The sequence below is a fragment of the Mesocricetus auratus genome, unplaced genomic scaffold, assembly GCF_017639785.1.
Source record: "Mesocricetus auratus isolate SY011 unplaced genomic scaffold, BCM_Maur_2.0 Super-Scaffold_100023, whole genome shotgun sequence".
NCBI lineage: Eukaryota > Metazoa > Chordata > Mammalia > Rodentia > Cricetidae > Mesocricetus > Mesocricetus auratus.
Genome location: NW_024429204.1, coordinates 2,981,868 through 3,000,343, shown reverse-complemented (window position 1 = coordinate 3,000,343; position 18,476 = coordinate 2,981,868). Strand labels below are relative to the sequence as shown.

Below are 18,476 nucleotides of genomic sequence, written 5' to 3'. Positions count from 1 at the left end.
TTAGTTCCCTTTAACCGGAAGCCAAGCTGCTAGTGGCGTTCACGGCTATGCGTCACTTTGGCAGCGTGCACCACAAGGCCCAGGACTGCCCCTAATTTTTGCTTCCTCATCCTATTCCTGTGTGAACTTGTGGTGACGGGACAAACATGTTGCCAGCACACGTTACCGTGTCCACACGTGTAAGGAGGCCCAACCGATGGGCACAGGTGTAAGGAGACCCAACCAGTGTGCACACGTGTAAGGAGACCCAACCAGTGTGCACACGTGTAAGGAGGCCCAACCAGTGTGCACACGTGTAAGGAGACCCAACCAGTGTGCACACGTGTAAGGAGGCCCAACCAGTGTGCACACGTGTAAGGAGGCCCAACCGAAGATGAATGAGATGACCCAAAGCAGCTTGATGTAAATCAGAGGTGAGCTAACTACGGCTTGTGGCCCACTGTTCTTACGAATAAAGTTTTATTGGCACACAGCGACGCCTTTTCACTTAGGTCTAAAGTCATATTTTTTTTGTGCTGCAGTGAAAGAGGTACAAAGTTGCTACGGGGATAGTAGGTTCCCTAATGCCATGCTGGAGACCTTACACATGCTAGGCAAGTGACCACACTGAGCCACACACACACCCGGCCTCTATTATATGTTTCTGTAAAGAAGAATCTGTGAATCTCCAAATGAAAATGAGTCAACATGCCACCCATGGCTATGTGTGTCGAGTTGACCTCTTACGGTAGTTTATCTTACGTAAGAGATTTGTTTTTTTTATTATTTATTTGTGTGCGTATGTGTGCGCGCACGTGCGCGCAGGTGCGCCCAGAGGCCAGAAGAGGGCGTCAGATTCCTTGGAGCTGTGAAACAGTCGTGGGCTGCCTCGTGTGGGTGCTGGGAACTGAACTCCTGTCCCTCCGTAAGAGCAGCAAGTGCTCCTAACCACTGAGCCATCTCTCTGGCCCCAGGTATAATGTTAGCACCTCCTCATGAATGGCCAGTGCCAACAAGCATTTTGAGTACACTGCTTATTCGTGAACCGCTTTGCGACAGGTAGCTTTACTTTGAGTCAAATACTTCCACTTCTTCTAATCCACAACGGCAAACCGTTTATTGAATTTTTAAGAGGGTTTCCTTCCTTCTTCCTTCGGTGCTGGGGATTGAACTCGGGCCTGGTATACAGGCAAGTGTTCTGCCTCTGAACCACCCCAGCCCTTATTTCACATTTAAAAGAAAAGGGAAAAAGAATTGTGCTGGGAGATGGCTCAGTGGGGATGAGAACTTACTCCTCTTGCAGAATACACAGGTTTGGCCCTCAGCCCTTGCGTGTTGGTTCTGACATTCACAGCTTCCCCTAGGAGATGCGATGCCCTCTTCTGGCCTCTACGGGCACACACAAGGCACACAAATGTGTACGCTGGCTAAACACTTCTGACTGGGATAGAATCACATCTACTCTCCTGTCTTCTCAACCCCCGTCTTCATTCTCACCCAAGTATGTTGGCTCCAAGTACTAAACAGGAGCAGGACCGGGGGTCAGAGTGAGGGAGGAGGCGTGGCTCAGAGCCCCGCTCTGGAGACAGAGCCTTTGCTGCGAGCCCACCCTGTGGGTTTCACCAGCAGCAGCCTCCGCCCTGTGAGCTCTGTAACTGACGATAATGAGCGACCTCTCCCGTACTCTCCACCCCTACCTTGGAATAGTTTCTGGAGCTGTCCCGGGAGGTCCGGCACTACGGCTACATTCAGCTGGATCCCTGTACCTGCAACCAGCCGGAACCCGCCTGCGGGGCTGTACTTTCCATCGGCAACAATGAGGTCAACTGCTGTGTAACCCTGCCCGATGGCCAGACCCAGGACGTTACTTTCCAGATGAGCAGAGTAAAATGCTGGCAGGTCACTTTCCTTGTGAGTATCTGTCATTTAGAGTTTTCTTCTGAGAGCGTCCTCGGGGAGGCGCGGGACTCGGGCCTTCATACGGGCTCGGATCACTGTCCAACCAAACACCGCAATGTGAGGTTCTTTGTCCCGCCAGCTCCCGCCGCCCTTGAGAGCCCCGAATAAATGCAGAGACTTATATTACTATAAAGTTGTTGGCCGGTGACTAGGGCTTCTTACTGGCTAGCTCCGTCTTAATTATTAGCCCATTTCTATTAATCTAAGTATTTCCACGTGGTCTTATCTCACGGGAGAAAGGTCCGGACCTGTTACTCCTTCCTCCACTACCTGGTGACCGTTTCTGCCTATGTTTCCCAGAATCCTTCTCATCTCCAAGTCCTGCCTATCTTCCTGCCTCATTGGTCAAACAGTGTTTTACTCATCAACCAATAAGAGAAACATATACACAGAAGGACATCTCTCATCAAAACACCTTACAGGGCCCTCATGGTGATCTGCCCGCAAGCTCTGACCTCAACTTTATACCTCTCTCCTGTCACCTCAGCCGGTCCCTGTCTTCTTCTGGGTTCTCCCACCCTGGGCTATGTCTAGAAACTCCTTTAGGGGTGGGGTAATCACAGGGCTTACTTCATTTATTCACTTTCTCTGCAGCATTATCCGAAAACAGCTATTGCCCAGTGTGCTCCTCACACAGATGCTGTGAGACGCGTGTTCCTAGGTCATGAGTCAAACCGCATTATCATCTAGCTTTGCCAAGCTTCTTAAGGAATGTCCAGTGTCCTCGGGATGCAGTCTGGCATCCTCAGCTGTATCTATGAAGCCACGGGAGTCAAGCTCTTTGTTAGCTAGCGCTAGACACCTATACGTTCTGCTCTAGTGTGGAGGCGTTGATGTAATGACGTCACTAGACCCAAGATTAAACGATAAATGGGTGTTTATTGGGGAACAATTGCACAGAAAGATACCAAGAACCCCCGGAGCATCTCCCTGCTCTTCCTACTGGATCTGCTGACTCAACAGAAAGAGGAAAAGGAAAAGGAAAGCCATACCTCAAGCGCCTCTCTTTCTGCCTGAAGCCACGCCCAGAGGGGTGTAGCCTCCGTTACAGGTGCACAGAGCAGACGCCTACATGGACCCGTTGGAAGGACGAGTGTTGACTCCTCACGCGTCTGAAGGAAAAGGGAAGGAACCTCGTGGTGTCTGGATTCTGAGTCAATGAGAAGGCACAGAGCATCTGTGCCGTTGACCTGAGCTTGGCTGTGCGCCTCTGTCCGACGTCACTCTCCGAGGGTTCCTCAGAGACAGCCCACAGTGGAAGAGATGGGTCTCCTGAGGACGCTTGAGTCCCCGTCACCAGGAGAAACAGGGAGAGATGCTGTGTACACAACCCACAGCCTTCTGAACCCCCTCTAGTCTGGCTCTCTGGGCCTCCTCCTCACCCGCCCTCAAGCCACACCCTTTTCCTCACAGAGTCTGCAACCTGCCAGCCTTCTTCATGCTCCAAAGGTTTGACCTCACTCTTTATTCTACCAGGAATCATCGCCACCCTCCCTTCTCACAAAACAAAGCCACCACAACAAACTACTCCTCACATGCCCTTCCTTCCAGGAAGTCTCCCTTCAGCCGCCTAGCCTGGGCTACATCCATTCTGTTTCTTCCTGTAGACCGGTACTTCCTCTAACACTTCCGGAGCCATTTCCTCCCTTTGCCCCCTGGGGGACAGCCTTTGGGGAAATTAATGGTTGCTTTCTGATATCAGGCCCAGTAGGTTCCAGGGGGCTCTGACGATGCCTTTGCCTCTGCAGGGCTCTCTGCTGGATACAGACGGGCCCCAGCGGACTCTCAACCAGAACCTAGAGCTGAGATTTCAGTACAGTGAAGACAGTCGGCAGCAGTGGTTTGTTGTGTACACCAAACAGGTGAGTTCTCGGAAAACAGTTTGCGCTGAAGCACTGACCGGCTGGCTAGAGCAGGGGCGGGGGTGGGGGGTCCTTCCCTGGCATTGGTCTGAAATACTTTGTTTTTGTTTTGTTTTGTTTTCCTGGTCACCATGGCCACGGGTTCAAAGAATTTAGTGTGATAGCCAGCTCTGAGTTGAGATGGGGAGCTCAAAGGAGAAGGCTCGTTTCAGCTCTCGGTTCCGCAGGCTGTGTGGTCTCCTGGTGCCATCACCCGTGACGAGACAAAGGCAGAAACATGGTGGACCAAACTATCTCAGGTCCAGTGTCGGGAAGAGAGACGGGGCGGGTCCCGATGTGAGCTTGAGGGTCACACCTCCAGGGATTCCCCTGCCTCACGCTGGACCCTCCTGGTTCCCACAATCCCCTGCCTGAAGCTAGCCTGAGGCCACACAAAAAGAACAGGAAAACAAGCCCTGAGTGGGATGGATTTTCTTTTTCCTCATCCCTTGCTTAGACCATACAGATGTTTATTATCTTAATGAGAGCACTGAAAACAGGTGATTGACGTCTCCGACATTCCCTTGGCTTTTCTCGAGAAGATGATTTATATGGGTTTGCCCTAGGTCCCCTGCATGTATGTCATGGTTGTATAGCGTGGTGTTCTTGTGGGCTCCTAACGGTGGGAGCGGGGGCTGTTTCTGGCTGTTTGGCCTGCTTTGGAGACCCTTCCCCTCCTTCTGGGTTTGCCTCATCTAGCCTTAATTTGAGGGGATGCACCTAGTCTAATTGTAGCTTGATGTCATGTTTGGTTAGCATCCTGGGAGGCCTGTCCTTTGCTGAAGGGAAACTGAGTGGATCTGGAGGAGAGAGGAGGTGCAGGGGAGGGACTGAGAGGGGAGGGGGGAGGGGAAGATGTGATCAGGAAATAAGAGAGAAGAATAAAGAAAAAAGAAATAAATATTGCCTCTCTTACCCAATCAGTAAACAGTTCCCAGGAGGCTTTCCCTTTGTCTCACTGGCTACACCAGAACCCACAACAACAAATCCTAGCTGCAAAGGAGCTAGGAACCAAGAAGCTATCGAGGGAGGAACAGAATTCATGATTGAGTTACAGCAAACAACCCCAAAACAAAACCAGGGCCTCTTAGGAGAGAAGAAAGAGCAGCTGCTGTTAGACACCTAACACCCGGATTGGAAGTGTCTGAGGAAAACAGAAGACAGACCCCCCACCCCAAAAGTAAAAGAAATGATCACTAACAAAAACCCTATCTTAGCTATTTCAAGTTAGAATCATTACTCCAAGTGAAAATGACTTTTAATTAAAAAAATAAAGGGCTGGAGAGATGGCTCAGCAGTTAAGGGCGCTGGCTGCTCTTGCAAAGGACCAGGGTTCAGTTTCCAGCTATATGTGATGGCCCACAATCACCTGTAACTCCAGTCCCAGGAGATCCAACACCCTCTTCTGGCCTTTGAGGCAAAAACCCATGTACACAAATAAAAAGTGTAACTCCTAAAAATAAGTAAGCAACTCCAGGTCTTCTAAATCCTAATAAAAACATCAATAAAAAATTGATGTTGTATTCAATTGAGTCCTGCTTAGTTCCACAGAGAATGTTGGTTTCTGGACACCAAAAGCCGTCTCTAATACAGATGTGGTCATGGTGTCTTGCCCTCTGAAAGCAAAAAAGCACTAAACCACAATCCTAAGTGGAAGGTCCTTGGGGCGTCCTAGTTAGCGTTGTTATTGCTGTGGTGAAACACCATGTCCTAAAGCCACTTGGGAGGAAAGGGTTTATTTGGTACCCTTCCATATCACTGTCCATCACTGAGGGAAGTCAGGACAGGAACCTAGCAGGAGGCAGGAGCTGATGCAGAGGCCGTACATGATGCTTACTGACTCGCTCCCCATGGCTTGCTCAGCCTGCTTCCTTATAGAACCCAGGACCACCACCATGGGCTGGTCCCCCCCCCCCCCCTTAGGCATTTTCTCACCCCGGGGCTCTGATGACTCCAGCTTGTGTCAAGTTGTCGTAAAACTGTGCAGCGCAGTAGTCTCCTTCAGTTTGAAGCATCCTTAGTGAGACTGTAGAAAGTTTCGTGCAATTTGCAGGCAGACGGGAAAGCAGGGACTTGAAGTCTCCTTCATTCGGACTCTCCTCAGAGCGCTGTGCAGTTGGATTTTTGCTACAATTTTTCCATCCAAGCAGCAGCTGATGTGTTTAAGCCACCACACACAGGTGCAGTAACCACTTTTAAAAAAAAGGTTTCTAGTAAGATCTTACTTCCTTTGGAGGATGAACCGTGTTGATGGATGCCCAAGGGCTGCTGGAGCATGTGAAGGGACCGGTCCTGCAGACCCAAAGCTGCAGGGTCTCCACTACACAGGACAACAGCAGGATATCCCAGAGGACACCCGGTGAGGGCCCAGCACCTATAGTGTAGCAGAAACCAGAGGCCTCGAACCAGACCAATGACTCTTTGTAACAAACACTTGCAAGTAAAGATACATGGATAAAAGCATTTACTGGCCAGGCGTTGGTGGCGCAAGCCTTTAATCCCAGCACTCGGGAGGCAGAGGCAGGCGGATCTCTGTGAGTTCGAGGCCAAGCCCGAGTGAGTTCCAGGACAGCCTCCAAAACAATATAGAGAAACCCTATCTCCCGGAAAAAAAAAAAGCGAGTAAAGTATTTACTGTGTGTCTCGCTGTGTCAAAACTATAGCTTCCATGATGAGATTTTTTCCTTCTTTTTTCCCCCCCTCTTAAAGTTTACTTTATTTTATTGGGGGGGGGGAGGTTACAAGGGCAGAGGGTAAATATCAGGGGATGGAGAGGATGGAGATGCATGATGAGAAAGACACAAAGAATAAATAAAGAGAAAGTTAGAAAGTGCTTCTGTAAGGTCGGGGTGGGGGCGCCTGCACTTGGGAGGCAGAGGCAGGCAGACCTCTTGAGTTTGAGGCCAGCCAGTCGGGTCTACACAGGGCTACACAGAGGAAACCCTGTCTTGAAAACAAAGCAAAAGCAAATGTTTTAATATCCCCTTCTAAATAGGCAAGTTAGTAGTTGTGCCTAACAAGGGGCTCCTCAATAACTATTATGACATTACATGGAGGGTTTATTTATATGATGACTGCTGTGAGAGGTTTGTTGCTTATGAAACACGAGCTGCTCATAGAACGGTAGAAATATGGAGCAGAAGAGGGGATTAGGAGGGGAAGTGGTTAGGAATGAGATTGTGGCCTGTTTACCCGTCTGTCTCTAAAATGTGCTGTCACTACATTGTCGAAACTGAGAAAGCTTGCTTGACTGCTCCTTGCATGTTAAGCCGGTGAATGAAAGTTAGACAGAATTCTTTAAACTGTGCTGGTGAGTTTTAGCCTCCGTTACGCAGTGGGGGAAGGAGAAAGAGAACCTTGAGCTGAGGGCAGGTTTTGTTGTTTTAAAGACTGGCTCCAAGTTTTTTTTTTTTTTCATTTGTTTGTTTGTTTGAGACTGGGTCTCATTTATGAAGCCCTGACTGGCCTGGAACTCACTAGACCAGGCTGACTTCAAACTCACAGAGATCCTCCTGCCTCTGCCTCCCGAGTGCCGGGACCAAAGGCGAACGCCACCAACGCCTGACCTAAGAGCAATCTCTATTTCCCGGTTTTGTAGGCTTTTTTCCTGAGTAGCTGCCTGAAGAAGATGGTCTCGGAGAAGTTGGTGAAGCTCGCTGAGGAGAACCCAGAAATGGTAAGGACTCTGAGACAGGCTTGTGTGTGTGTTAACTCGTGTAGACCGAATTCACCCGGAAGTTAGCATCTGACTGTATTAGCATCTGACTGTGTTAGCATCTGACTGTGTTAGCATCTGACTGTGTTAGCATCTGACTGTGTTAGCCGAGTTGTTGGGCAGAGCCTGGGTCCTGGCCGCTCTTACACACTGCCTGGGCCACTTTAAATAGACAACAGTAGTGAGCAGTGAAAGGAGATTTATTCCACCCTGTAGAGCAGGCCTGAAATTCAATCAGAACGCAGTTCACTTACCCCATAACCTTCAAGTCACTATTGTACCAGTGGGCACGCAAGTTCCGTTTTATAGCAAGCGAGGTCCACCTCCTGATGGCTTTTCTCCCCCTAGCGTCTCTACAGTGGGGAGGAAGTTTTGGTTTCTCTATGTCCTGCAACCAAAGTGTGTTGGGTCCTTAGCAATATGGTCATGCCATCTACATATGGTGAGCATCCAGGAGCAATGGCAATACCCTAGGCTGTTTTGGGTGCCTTCAGGGACCTTCTAGCCAATCTCATGGGGAACCATGTATTCCTCACTGAGATTTTCAAGTAGCAAATTACCCAGGGGTCTTCCAGAAAGGCATTGTCCACCTACGCAGGATAATCTCCACCCAAATGCCCTTTCGTCTTCGAATTATATATTTTTAACTAGCTTGGAAGAAGTTGTGAGTTTTGGCTGGGCAGTGGTGGCGCATGACTTTAATCCCAGTACTTGGGTGGATCTCTGTGAGTTCAAGGCCAGTTTGGCCTGGTCTATGGAGTGAGTTCCAGGACAGCCAAGGCAACATAAAGAAACCCTGTCTACAAAACAAAAAACAAACAACAACAACCAAAAAAAAAGGTTGTGAGTTTCATAAAAGTTTTTTCTTTCTTCATTTTTCTTTATCCACCCAACCCCCTCCCCTGAATCCTGGCTTGCACCTTTATTCCCGTATTCACATCAAGTATGTTCTACTATGCCCTCCTCATTAAGACCTCTTCCCCTCCCCACCTCCTGTTAAGCCAGGATTTTGAGGGGATCTTTAACACAGCAGGGGTGATCTTCAGCAATCTCTAGAATTTTCTCCGGAAGGAACCCATTGCTCATTGACACCTCCCATCTACCAAGCAGGAAGCCACAGGGTGGAAGAAAGTCTCGGGACAGTTGTTTTCTGTTTGTTTCTCCAGATGAACTCTATTTTTCTGATCTGTGTATTTCCATCGAAGGCCTAGTAACTTAGAAAGGCTTGGTGCATATGCTTTAAGACAAAACAAAAACACATCTGTGACCCTAGACTTTTCTGATTATCTTATCATTACTATGTAACCGTGTTCCGAATAAGATAGGACAGGTTGACGGACATTTGTGTGTTGGTAAATCTAGTATTTTTACAGAAGGTTATATTGATCCTTAAAAAAAAGATGTATTTGTTTTTTTTTTTTTTTGGTTTTTTTTTTTTTTTTTTTTTTTTGGTTTTTCGAGACAGGGTTTCTCTGTGGCTTTGGAGGCTGTCCTGGAACTAGCTCTTGTAGACCAGGCTGGCCTCGAACTCACAGAGATCCGCCTGCCTCTGCCTCCCGAGTGCTGGGATTAAAGGCATGTGCCACCAACGCCCGGCAGGATGTATTTGTTTTATGTGAGTGTTTTGCCTACATGTATGTATGTATGTGCATCATGTGACTGCCTGGGGCCCATGGAGGCCAAAACAGGTCATCAAATCCTATGGAACTGGAGTCCCAGATGTTTGTGTGTGGGTGCTGGGAACTGAACCCCATTCCTCTTCAAGAGCAACAAGCGTTTTTAATACTGAGCCATTTTAGGCCCATACATCCATCTTTAAAATCACAACAGAAAACACTAGAATACTTTCCCTAATGCTTTTATTTATATTTAATTCTTTTTTCTTTGCTTTTTGTTTGTTTGTTTTGTTTTTGTATTTCAAGACAGAGTTTCTCTGTGTAACAGCTCTAGCTGTCCTGGAACTCTCTCTGTAGACCAGGCTGGCCTCGAACTCACAGAGACCCGCCTGCCTCTGCCTCCCGAGTGCTGGGATTAAAGGTGTACGCCGCCACCGCCCGGCTAGATTTAATTCTTTATAAGTGGATGAGTGGCATCTTTACCATGAATCTTTACAGCTTTTTCTCTGCCCCTAACAAACCAGTTGTGCTTTGGACTTAATTTCTCTTCTGGATCCAAAAATATCTTTTTAGGGCAAACAAATCCGCTGCCTCCCGGTGATTGAACAGTTTAAGTTGTACTGGAGAGTGGGGGATGAAAGAGACTCTTTCTTTGTGAGACGGATCATAAAACCCACCCTCTTAGGCACAGCAGTCTCCCCTGGGCTTCGATGATTATGCTGTATAAAAGAGGAACGAGAAGTAATTAACTGGAGGAGGCTTTTTAAAAAAGAGATGCTGACCTCAGATGTAGAAGAATAAGACAGGGCCCACTTGATACAGGAAGTACTTGGACAGTGAATAGCGAGGAACCAGCTCAGTAAAAACCAACCCCACCACACGCCTGTGGTTTGTTTGCACGGCCACTTGAAACTTACCTTTTTTTTTTTTTCTTTCCTGCGAACAACACCAGAATCAGGGAATCGGGGCGCTTTAGCCGACAGGTTTTCATTGCTGAGATCCCGTCTTTTATTTTATTTACTTGTTTACGGCTTATTCTGGTTCTTGGAAAGACACCACCTTCAGAGGCAAACCACGTTTCACAAAGCCTCAACTAAAAGGAGTCCCCGGGCAGCCTGACTGAGCCCTGTGAACTCACGGAGGACAGTGGGCCACAGTCATTTTGCGGCTTAAAGTGGCAGTGTGAATTCGAGACCCAGGCATTCGCCTGTTTTCCGGGCAAACACACACTTGGGAAGAGCACACACTGCTTACAGAACTCTGTGGACTAAGGCAGACAGGTCTGCTCAGTGAGGCGGATTCTGGGTCCAAAGGTCTGGCAATCAGGAAGAATCTTGGGCAAAGGGGAAAACCCTGGAGAACTTTAACCAGCAGAGCCCCATGGTTAACGCTGACAGTCCCCGGGAACACTGACAGGGTTTTCCCACTTAGAATGGAAGGGTGAAGACGTTTGGTGTCAAACCAAAATTTGTTAGCGTGTGTTGGTCTTGTTAGAACATGCAACGATTTCTTATTAGTGTGTGTTAACGATTTCAAAAGTAAGGCCTGGAATAGGAAGACGAGTCCACGAGTTCAGACGACCAGCCCCCATGGAAAAGGCTGGCCGGGCATGGCAGCCCTCCGATCCCAGCCTAGGAGGTGGAGGCAGGAATCCTCAGAGCGAGCTCAGACTAGCCAAAACGGCAAGCTCCATGTTCAGCCGGAGACCCTGCGTCAGTATAGACTGTGGGGCGCTATTGAGAAAGACCGTGTGTGTCAGCTTTGGGCGTGCACACACGTGTGAGTGTGCGTGCACACATAGCAGACGTACACAAACCCAAAGCAAAAGTGAACCTCGAAGTGCTGGTTATAAGAGACCATTCTTTTATTTTTCAGACAGAGTCTTGCTCTGTACCCCAGGCTAGACTTGAACTTAGAGCAATTCTCCTGTTTCACCCTCCCAGGTGTTAGGACCACAGAGAAATGAAAATTTGAGTCAAACAATTACCAGTGAAGAACCGTGTAAACGTACACTCACAAGAAATACTTAGAAAATTTAAAAGATGTATTTGTTTTGTTTTACGTGTATGGGTGTGTTGCCTGTATGCATGTGTGTATGTGTACCCCATGGCTGTCTGGTCCCCGTGGAGGTCAGACAAAGGCATTGGACACCCTGGACCTGGGGTTGTGGATGACCACGAGCCACCGGATGGTGATGAGCTTGAACTCAGGTCTCCTGCAAGAGCAACAGGTGCTTTAAACCAACTCTCCAGTCCCATTTAGTTAGACTTTTAAAGTCAATATTAATTATAAACCAGAGAGGTAGTGAGTGTGTGTGTGTGAGTGTGTGTTGTGTGTATGTGGATACAGCATTCTTAAAGCTCTCTTCCTATACACAGGCCTGAGATTTTCTCTAACATTTGCTGCTTTTGTTTTTTTGTTTTTGTTGTTTCTTTGTTTTTTTGTTTTATTTTTCGAGATAGGGTTTCTCTGTATTGTTTTGGAAGCTGTCCTGGAACTTGCTCTGTAGACCAGGCTGGCCTCGAACTCACAGAGATCTGCCTGCCTCTGCCTCCCGAGTGCTGGGATTAAAGGCGTGCGCCACCAATGCCGGGCCTTCTCACCTGGTCTTGACTGGTCTCTGTGGCTTCATGTCTCCCTGATGAAGGTTACCCTGTTATACACCACCTCCCTCACGGCAGTCCTTGGGAGCCTAGCACTCGTTCATACGTTTTAACCACCTCCCCCTCTCCATCAAATGTTGTGCAACCTTGAGAACCCCCGAAATGCCAGGTGTGGTGGTACAGGGCTGAGATCGCTGGATTCAGGAGGCTCAGGCAGGAGGATGGAAAGTTTCAGGTCGACCTGACCTATGCAGAGTATAGACCAGCCTGAGTTAAACAGCAAGACCGTGTCTCAGAAAAGCTCAGGGATTTAGGCCAGCACGATGTCCCAGCGAGTAAAGGTGTTGGCCGCCAGACCTAGCAACTTGAGTTCCATCACTGGGACCCGCATGTTGGAAGCAGAGAAATAAATGACTCCTCAGGGCTGTCCTCTGATGTCCATGTGTATGCTATGGAACACACACACCACACACACACACACACACACACACACACACACACACACACACAAATAAAATTATAGAGAAAATAACAGCTAAGGGTTCAGGATGTAGCCCCACTTGTAGAATATATATATATATATATATATATATATATATATATATATATATGCCTTCGCACAAGACGGAGCACGAGCACAATCTACAAGTAACAATGTATTAACTATTACTATTACCATTGCAAACCCTGACCTCAGCTCAGATTGCCACCTGCCTCCTCTGGGCCCCTAACTGTGTGCCTTAAGCAGCAGGGGAGAGTCCCAGCTCAGTGAGCTGTAGTCTGGGTCTGACTTGATTAACGATGCCTTTTTTTTCTGGTTCCGATTTGATTAATGATGCCTTCTGACTGTGCAAAGCCCCGTGTGGCTTCGCTTCGGGGCATGCATTCGTGCTGCGTGGATGAGCCCAGGATTTAGTAGTTCGTTTTATTTCCCGTAAAATCCTTTCAAAAGCTGTGTTAAATTACAGGTTCCATAGGCAGCCACCAGTGTTAGACCTGAAGCTCGCTGTCACTTGGGTGATTTCCTTCCTGCCACGGGAAGGGCGGGCAAGCAGATTTGAGGCGGGTGGACAGATGCCATGTAGGTGTGCAGGTGCCGGGCAGGGGTGCAGGTGCCAGGCAGGGGTGCAGGTGCCAGGCAAGGGTGCAGATGCGAGCCCGGTGTGCAGATCCCAGGCAGCCGTGTCTGCTGGCCAGAAGCTGAAGGATCAGTAGGAATAGGCAGACACCAGTGTTAGACCTGTGGTCGGGGAGACAGACATCTCAGCTGATGGATTGTTCGTGTGCTGGCTTCGCTGGGCTGCACTGACATTTTGCTAACCTATTTAGCAGATCGAGGTTCCAGAACAAGGCAGAAGTAAGAAGCAGCCGGCCCAACCGAGCCAGGTCTGTGAGTAAAATGACACCATCCGTGTGGTATAATTGGGATGCCTTTCCCCCACTCTGCTGTGAGCAAGTCCTTGGCGTTCGAGCATGCTTGATAGCTGGCTGCTTCTTAGAAGCCCCTGTGCAGACGGGGTGATGCAGGCCAGCCCCGGACCCGCCTGTCTCATCAGCTCAGCTCAGACAGGGGAAACAAAATTCCTTTGTCATTTTCTTCTTCGTCTGGTGCGTTCGTGGAAAATCCTCTTTCCAGTTACAGATTTGGGGTTTGGTTTAATCTGTGTGCTTCAGTCTCAGTGGATTTCTGCAGTGCAAAGTCGCTTTTAGGTTTGTAGGTTTTCCCGTGTGTTAGTTTTGTGGGGCAGGAAAGGCTCACGGTCCTGTAAGCTAATGTTTACATCCTCTTGCAAGCTGCAAATCCACTGAGGAACCTAGGAAACAGAGAGGTTAAGTAACATGCCCAGAAGGTGATCGGTAATCAGTGGTGGAAGAAAGCAGGGCCTCTGACCCCAGAACTGTGTCCTTAGTTACCGGGAAACCCTTCCTTCGGTATCCGAATTCCAGTGTAGGTAAATGAGATAAAGGCCCCCTATGAGTAGCAATTTACTGCACCTGTTACAGGGTCTGGTGTGTGTATACAGGTGCCTCATATAGAAATACACACTTAAGTATGTAAATGCAGGAGGTGCATTGAGCTTGGAAAATAACACGCGGCTGGTGGTGAGAGGGTTAAAAGTGCCTGACGCTCCAGCCTCATGACCAGAGTCCCATCCTTGGGTCCCGCAGCTGAGGGAGAGAACTGACAGGTGACCTCCGCATGCACACCTGCACGCACACCAGAGTGTGCAATCTTGCACACACTGAGACACGCGCACACCTGTGCACACGTGTGCGAGCTCGAGCACACAGAGACATCTGCACACACGAGTTTGCGAGCTTGCACACACACTGAGACACACGCACACACCTATACAAGCATGCATACGTGTGCACACACACCACACACATACACACATATACACACACCAATACACACATACACATGCATATACACAGGCAGACATATACACACACATACACCATACACATATCACATACACACTAAAAATGGACTTTTTAATGTAAAAAAAAACCTTTTATACACAACCTTTCTCTTTTGTAATAGCCCCCTAGCTACCTAACTTGTCACTTTTGCCCTGTGTGTGTCCAGACAGACCCAAACTCTAAGTGTGCGCCAGGCACTCCTGGGGTGTGTCCTACAGGGCTGATCCCAGGCCTTATTGCAAAGACTGGTGTAGCAAGAGTAGGGTGAAGGCCTTGAAAAATTGCCTTCATCACAGGTACCCTAGTGAGACTCAGCACACCGATCGGCACTTTCTTTACCTGCAAACTGTGGTGATCTCCAGCCCAGCATTTGAGTTCACCCATTTCCTCTGCACACTGACAGTCAGTCAGGCCCTGGGATCTCGGCCTCGGCTGCACATCGGGATCAATCTTCTGGAGCGTTCTGAAAACCGGTGACGGCTGGCCCCACCCCCAGAGAGTCTGGTTTGGTTGGGGCTGAGGAGTTAGCTCAGCCTGTAAGCTCCTGCTGTGCAAATAAGAGGACCGTGCAAAAGCTGGGAGTGTACATGTGATCCCACAGGGTAGTGTGCACATGTGATCCCAGCAGGGTAATGAGCACATGTGATCCCAGCAGGGTAGTGAGCACATGTGATCCCACAGGGTAGTGAGCACATGTGATCCCAGCAGGGTAGTGAGCACATGTGATCCCAGCAGGGTAGTGAGTACATGTGTGATCCCAGCAGGGTAGTGAGTACATGTGATCCCAGCAGGGTAATGAGTACACGTGTGATCCCAGCAGGGTAGTGAGCACATGTGATCCCAGCAGGGTAGTGAGCACATGTGATCCCACAGGGTAGTGTGCACATGTGATCCCAGCAGGGTAATGAGCACATGTGATCCCAGCAGGGTAGTGAGCACATGTGTGATCTCAGCAGGGTAGTGAGTACATGTGATCCCAGCAGGGTAATGAGTACACGTGTGATCCCAGCAGGGTAGTGAGCACATGTGATCCCAGCAGGGTAGTGAGCACACGTGTGATCCCAGCAGGGTAGTGAGTACATGTGATCCCAGCAGGGTAGTGAGTACATGTGTGATCCCAGCAGGGTAGTGAGCACATGGGATCCTGGCAGGGTAGTGAGTACACGTGTGATCCCAGCAGGGTAGTGAGCACATGTGTGATCCCAGCAGGGTAGTGAGTACACGTGTGATCCCAGCAGGGTAGTGAGTACATGTGTGATCCCAGCAGGGTAGTGAGCACATGTGTGATCCCAGCAGGGTAATGAGCACATGTGATCCCACAGGGTAGTGAGCACATGTGTGATCCCAGCAGGGTAGTGAGTACACGTGTGATCCCAGCAGGGTAGTGTGCACATGTGATCCCAGCAGGGTAGTGAGTACATGGGATCCCAGCAGGGTAGTGAGCACATGTGTGATCCCAGCAGGGTAGTGAGTACATGGGATCCCAGCAGGGTAGTGAGCACATGTGTGATCCCAGCAGGGTAGTGAGTACATGTGATCCCAGCAGGGTAGTGAGTACATGTGATCCCAGCAGGGTAGTGAGCACATGTGATCCCAGCAGGGTAGTGAGTACACGTGTGATCCCAGCAGGGTAGTGTGCACATGTGATCCCAGCAGGGTAGTGAGTACATGGGATCCCAGCAGGGTAGTGAGCACATGTGTGATCCCAGCAGGGTAGTGAGCACATGTGATCCCAGCAGGGTAGTGAGTACATGGGATCCCAGCAGGGTAGTGAGCACATGTGTGATCCCAGCAGGGTAGTGAGTACATGGGATCCCAGCAGGGTAGTGAGCACATGTGTGATCCCAGCAGGGTAGTGAGCACATGTGTGATCCCAGCAGGGTAGTGTGTACATGTGTGATCCCAGCAGGGTAGTGAGCACATGTGATCCCAGCAGGGTAGTGAGCACATGTGATCCCAGCAGGGTAGTGAGCACATGTGATCCCAGCAGGGTAGTGAGTACATGTGATCCCAGCAGGGTAGTGAGCACATGGGATCCCAGCAGGGTAGTGAGTACATGTGATCCCAGCAGGGTAGTGAGTACACGTGTGATCCCAGCAGGGTAGTGAGCACATGTGATCCCAGCAGGGTAGTGAGCACATGGGATCCCAGCAGGGTAGTGAGTACATGGGATCCCAGCAGGGTAGTGAGTACATGTGATCCCAGCAGGGTAGTGTGCACATGTGATCCCAGCAGGGTAGTGAGCACATGTGATCCCAGCAGGGTAGTGAGCACATGTGATCCCAGCACTTGGAGTCAAACCCTCACGGGGACCCCAGGGGCTTCCTTCAGGGTCAACGAGAGACCCCACTCAGAAGATAAAGTGGAGAGTGAGGAAAACATCTGATGCCAACCTCTGGACACACACATACACACACAGTCACACGCAGACATATACACACAGGCATACACATACATACCAAACACACCCATCTCCCCACCCCCACACACACATGTCACACCCACACTCCCATATACATATACACACACCCACACACATCATACACACACATACACACCCTATATACATACCCCCACACACCCCACATACACACACACCACATACATACACACACACCATACACACACCCCATATACATACATACACACCACACACACACACATACCCACACACACACCACACACACACACACACACACACACACACACACACACTTGCTTTGAGAGATCACTAAGTGCTGAAGGCAAATACGTTCTTTAAATGCCTTGCACGATATTCTCAAAAGCCTGTGCTTCTGTGCACAAGCGAATGGGGTGAAGAACTGGAATTCACCGCTCTGGACGAGTGGCAGGAACGGGCAGTGTTGGCTGGGTGACCCCAGAGCCTAGAGCGCTTCCTGCGCAGGCCAGCAGGGGGCGCCGTCCTCAGCCCTACCCCAGTGCAGGATTAAGGCACCTTTTAAGGTCACTCTTGCTAAGACAGATGTAACTGTTTGCTGCTCCTTTGATACTATTTCAGCCTCCTCGAGGTTTTCTTGTTGCCGTTAAGGATATTTCTTCCTCTAGTATACACTTCTGACCTCTCTGTTTTCCTGCAGAAAAACTATTTTAATTTTCTGAGAAAAAGCAACATGAAGACCGCTGAAGACGGATGTGTCTGGGGGACCCTGACGGAAGGAGGTCTCTGAAGGGGTCTCGTCTTTCAACACATCTTCAGGACTATGTCTTAAGACAGTGCCAGAGCTGGGGGTCACTTCCTTTGACATGGAGGTACCTGTGTTCATCAGTCTCACCCGTAGCCCTCTGAAGCGCTCAGGATTAAAACCGCGTAGGAGCCAAAGCTCTAGCGTTGGCTTAAGTGGCAGGTGGCAGGTTCAAATCCACCAACGGACGGTTTATTCTGTTTTCCCACTAGGGCACATGTGCATTCGGCTCCGTGACCTTTTGTATGTTCTGATATCGCAGGGATAGAAAGCTTGTTCTAAACTGTACGGATGCATTTGGCACGGAGCCAGAGCCACCAGCTCAGGAAAATATGGCTCCCGTTATTTATCCAGAGAGCAAGAAGAGAGGGTAAAATTCTGATCCACTTCCTCACCTACTCCCGAGTCTACTAACACAGATGAACCTGAGTCATAGCTGCCTTGGCCTAAATCCTCTTACTGTATGGTTGTATTCACTCTTATTTTTTAATTAAAATATTCTTTTGAGATAATGGTCCTCTGTATAGCAGTCCTGGAACTCCCTGTAGAACAGGCTGGCCTCGAACTCACAGAGATTGTATTCCACTCTTAGATTGGATTCTTGGCCTGGAGAAATGACTCAGTGGTTAAGAACACTTGATGCCTTTGCAGAGGACCTGGGTTTGATTCCCATAATGCACATGTGTCAGCTCCAGAGGTTCCGATGCCCTCTTCTGGCCTCCTCTGGTACCCACACATACGTGGCACACATACACACATAACTAAACCCAAATAAAATTGAATTCTACCCAGTAATCATCATGCCAACTGGAATATTTTTCTCTTGGATATCGATAAAGTCCTGCAGGGACATCTAATATAAATCGCTTAGCTATACAAATGTGTATATTTTCCACAATATTTTTCCTTATATAGCTTCTGGTGTACGACATTAATGAACATAATTGTGATGGAATTAAGAGCAACATAAAGAGGGAAAGATAAATATGCAAAAAACAACTAGGTAGGAGTGTAATATTCTAATGTTCTTTTCTGAGTTAGCTAATTGTGAAATAAATGTAACATCTGATGAA

The 18,476-nt window shown here is 48.9% G+C and overlaps 1 protein-coding gene across 2 annotated transcripts in view; it reads left to right on the top strand.

Annotated features, from left to right (window-relative positions):
* Snx31 (sorting nexin 31) overlaps positions 1 to 18,476 on the top strand; it is a 40,052-nt gene extending 21,576 nt beyond the window's left edge. The window contains exons 10-14 of one of the 2 annotated variants that reach the window (XM_040730590.1): positions 1,687 to 1,890; positions 3,687 to 3,800; positions 7,438 to 7,515; positions 13,103 to 13,159; positions 17,299 to 18,476. In XM_040730590.1, the coding sequence (XP_040586524.1) occupies positions 1,687 to 1,890; positions 3,687 to 3,800; positions 7,438 to 7,515; positions 13,103 to 13,159; positions 17,299 to 17,388 (543 nt within the window). In that variant the 3' untranslated portion in view covers positions 17,389 to 18,476. The remainder of the gene's footprint in view (positions 1 to 1,686; positions 1,891 to 3,686; positions 3,801 to 7,437; positions 7,516 to 13,102; positions 13,160 to 17,298) is intronic. The other variant, XM_040730591.1, reaches the window with a different exon arrangement.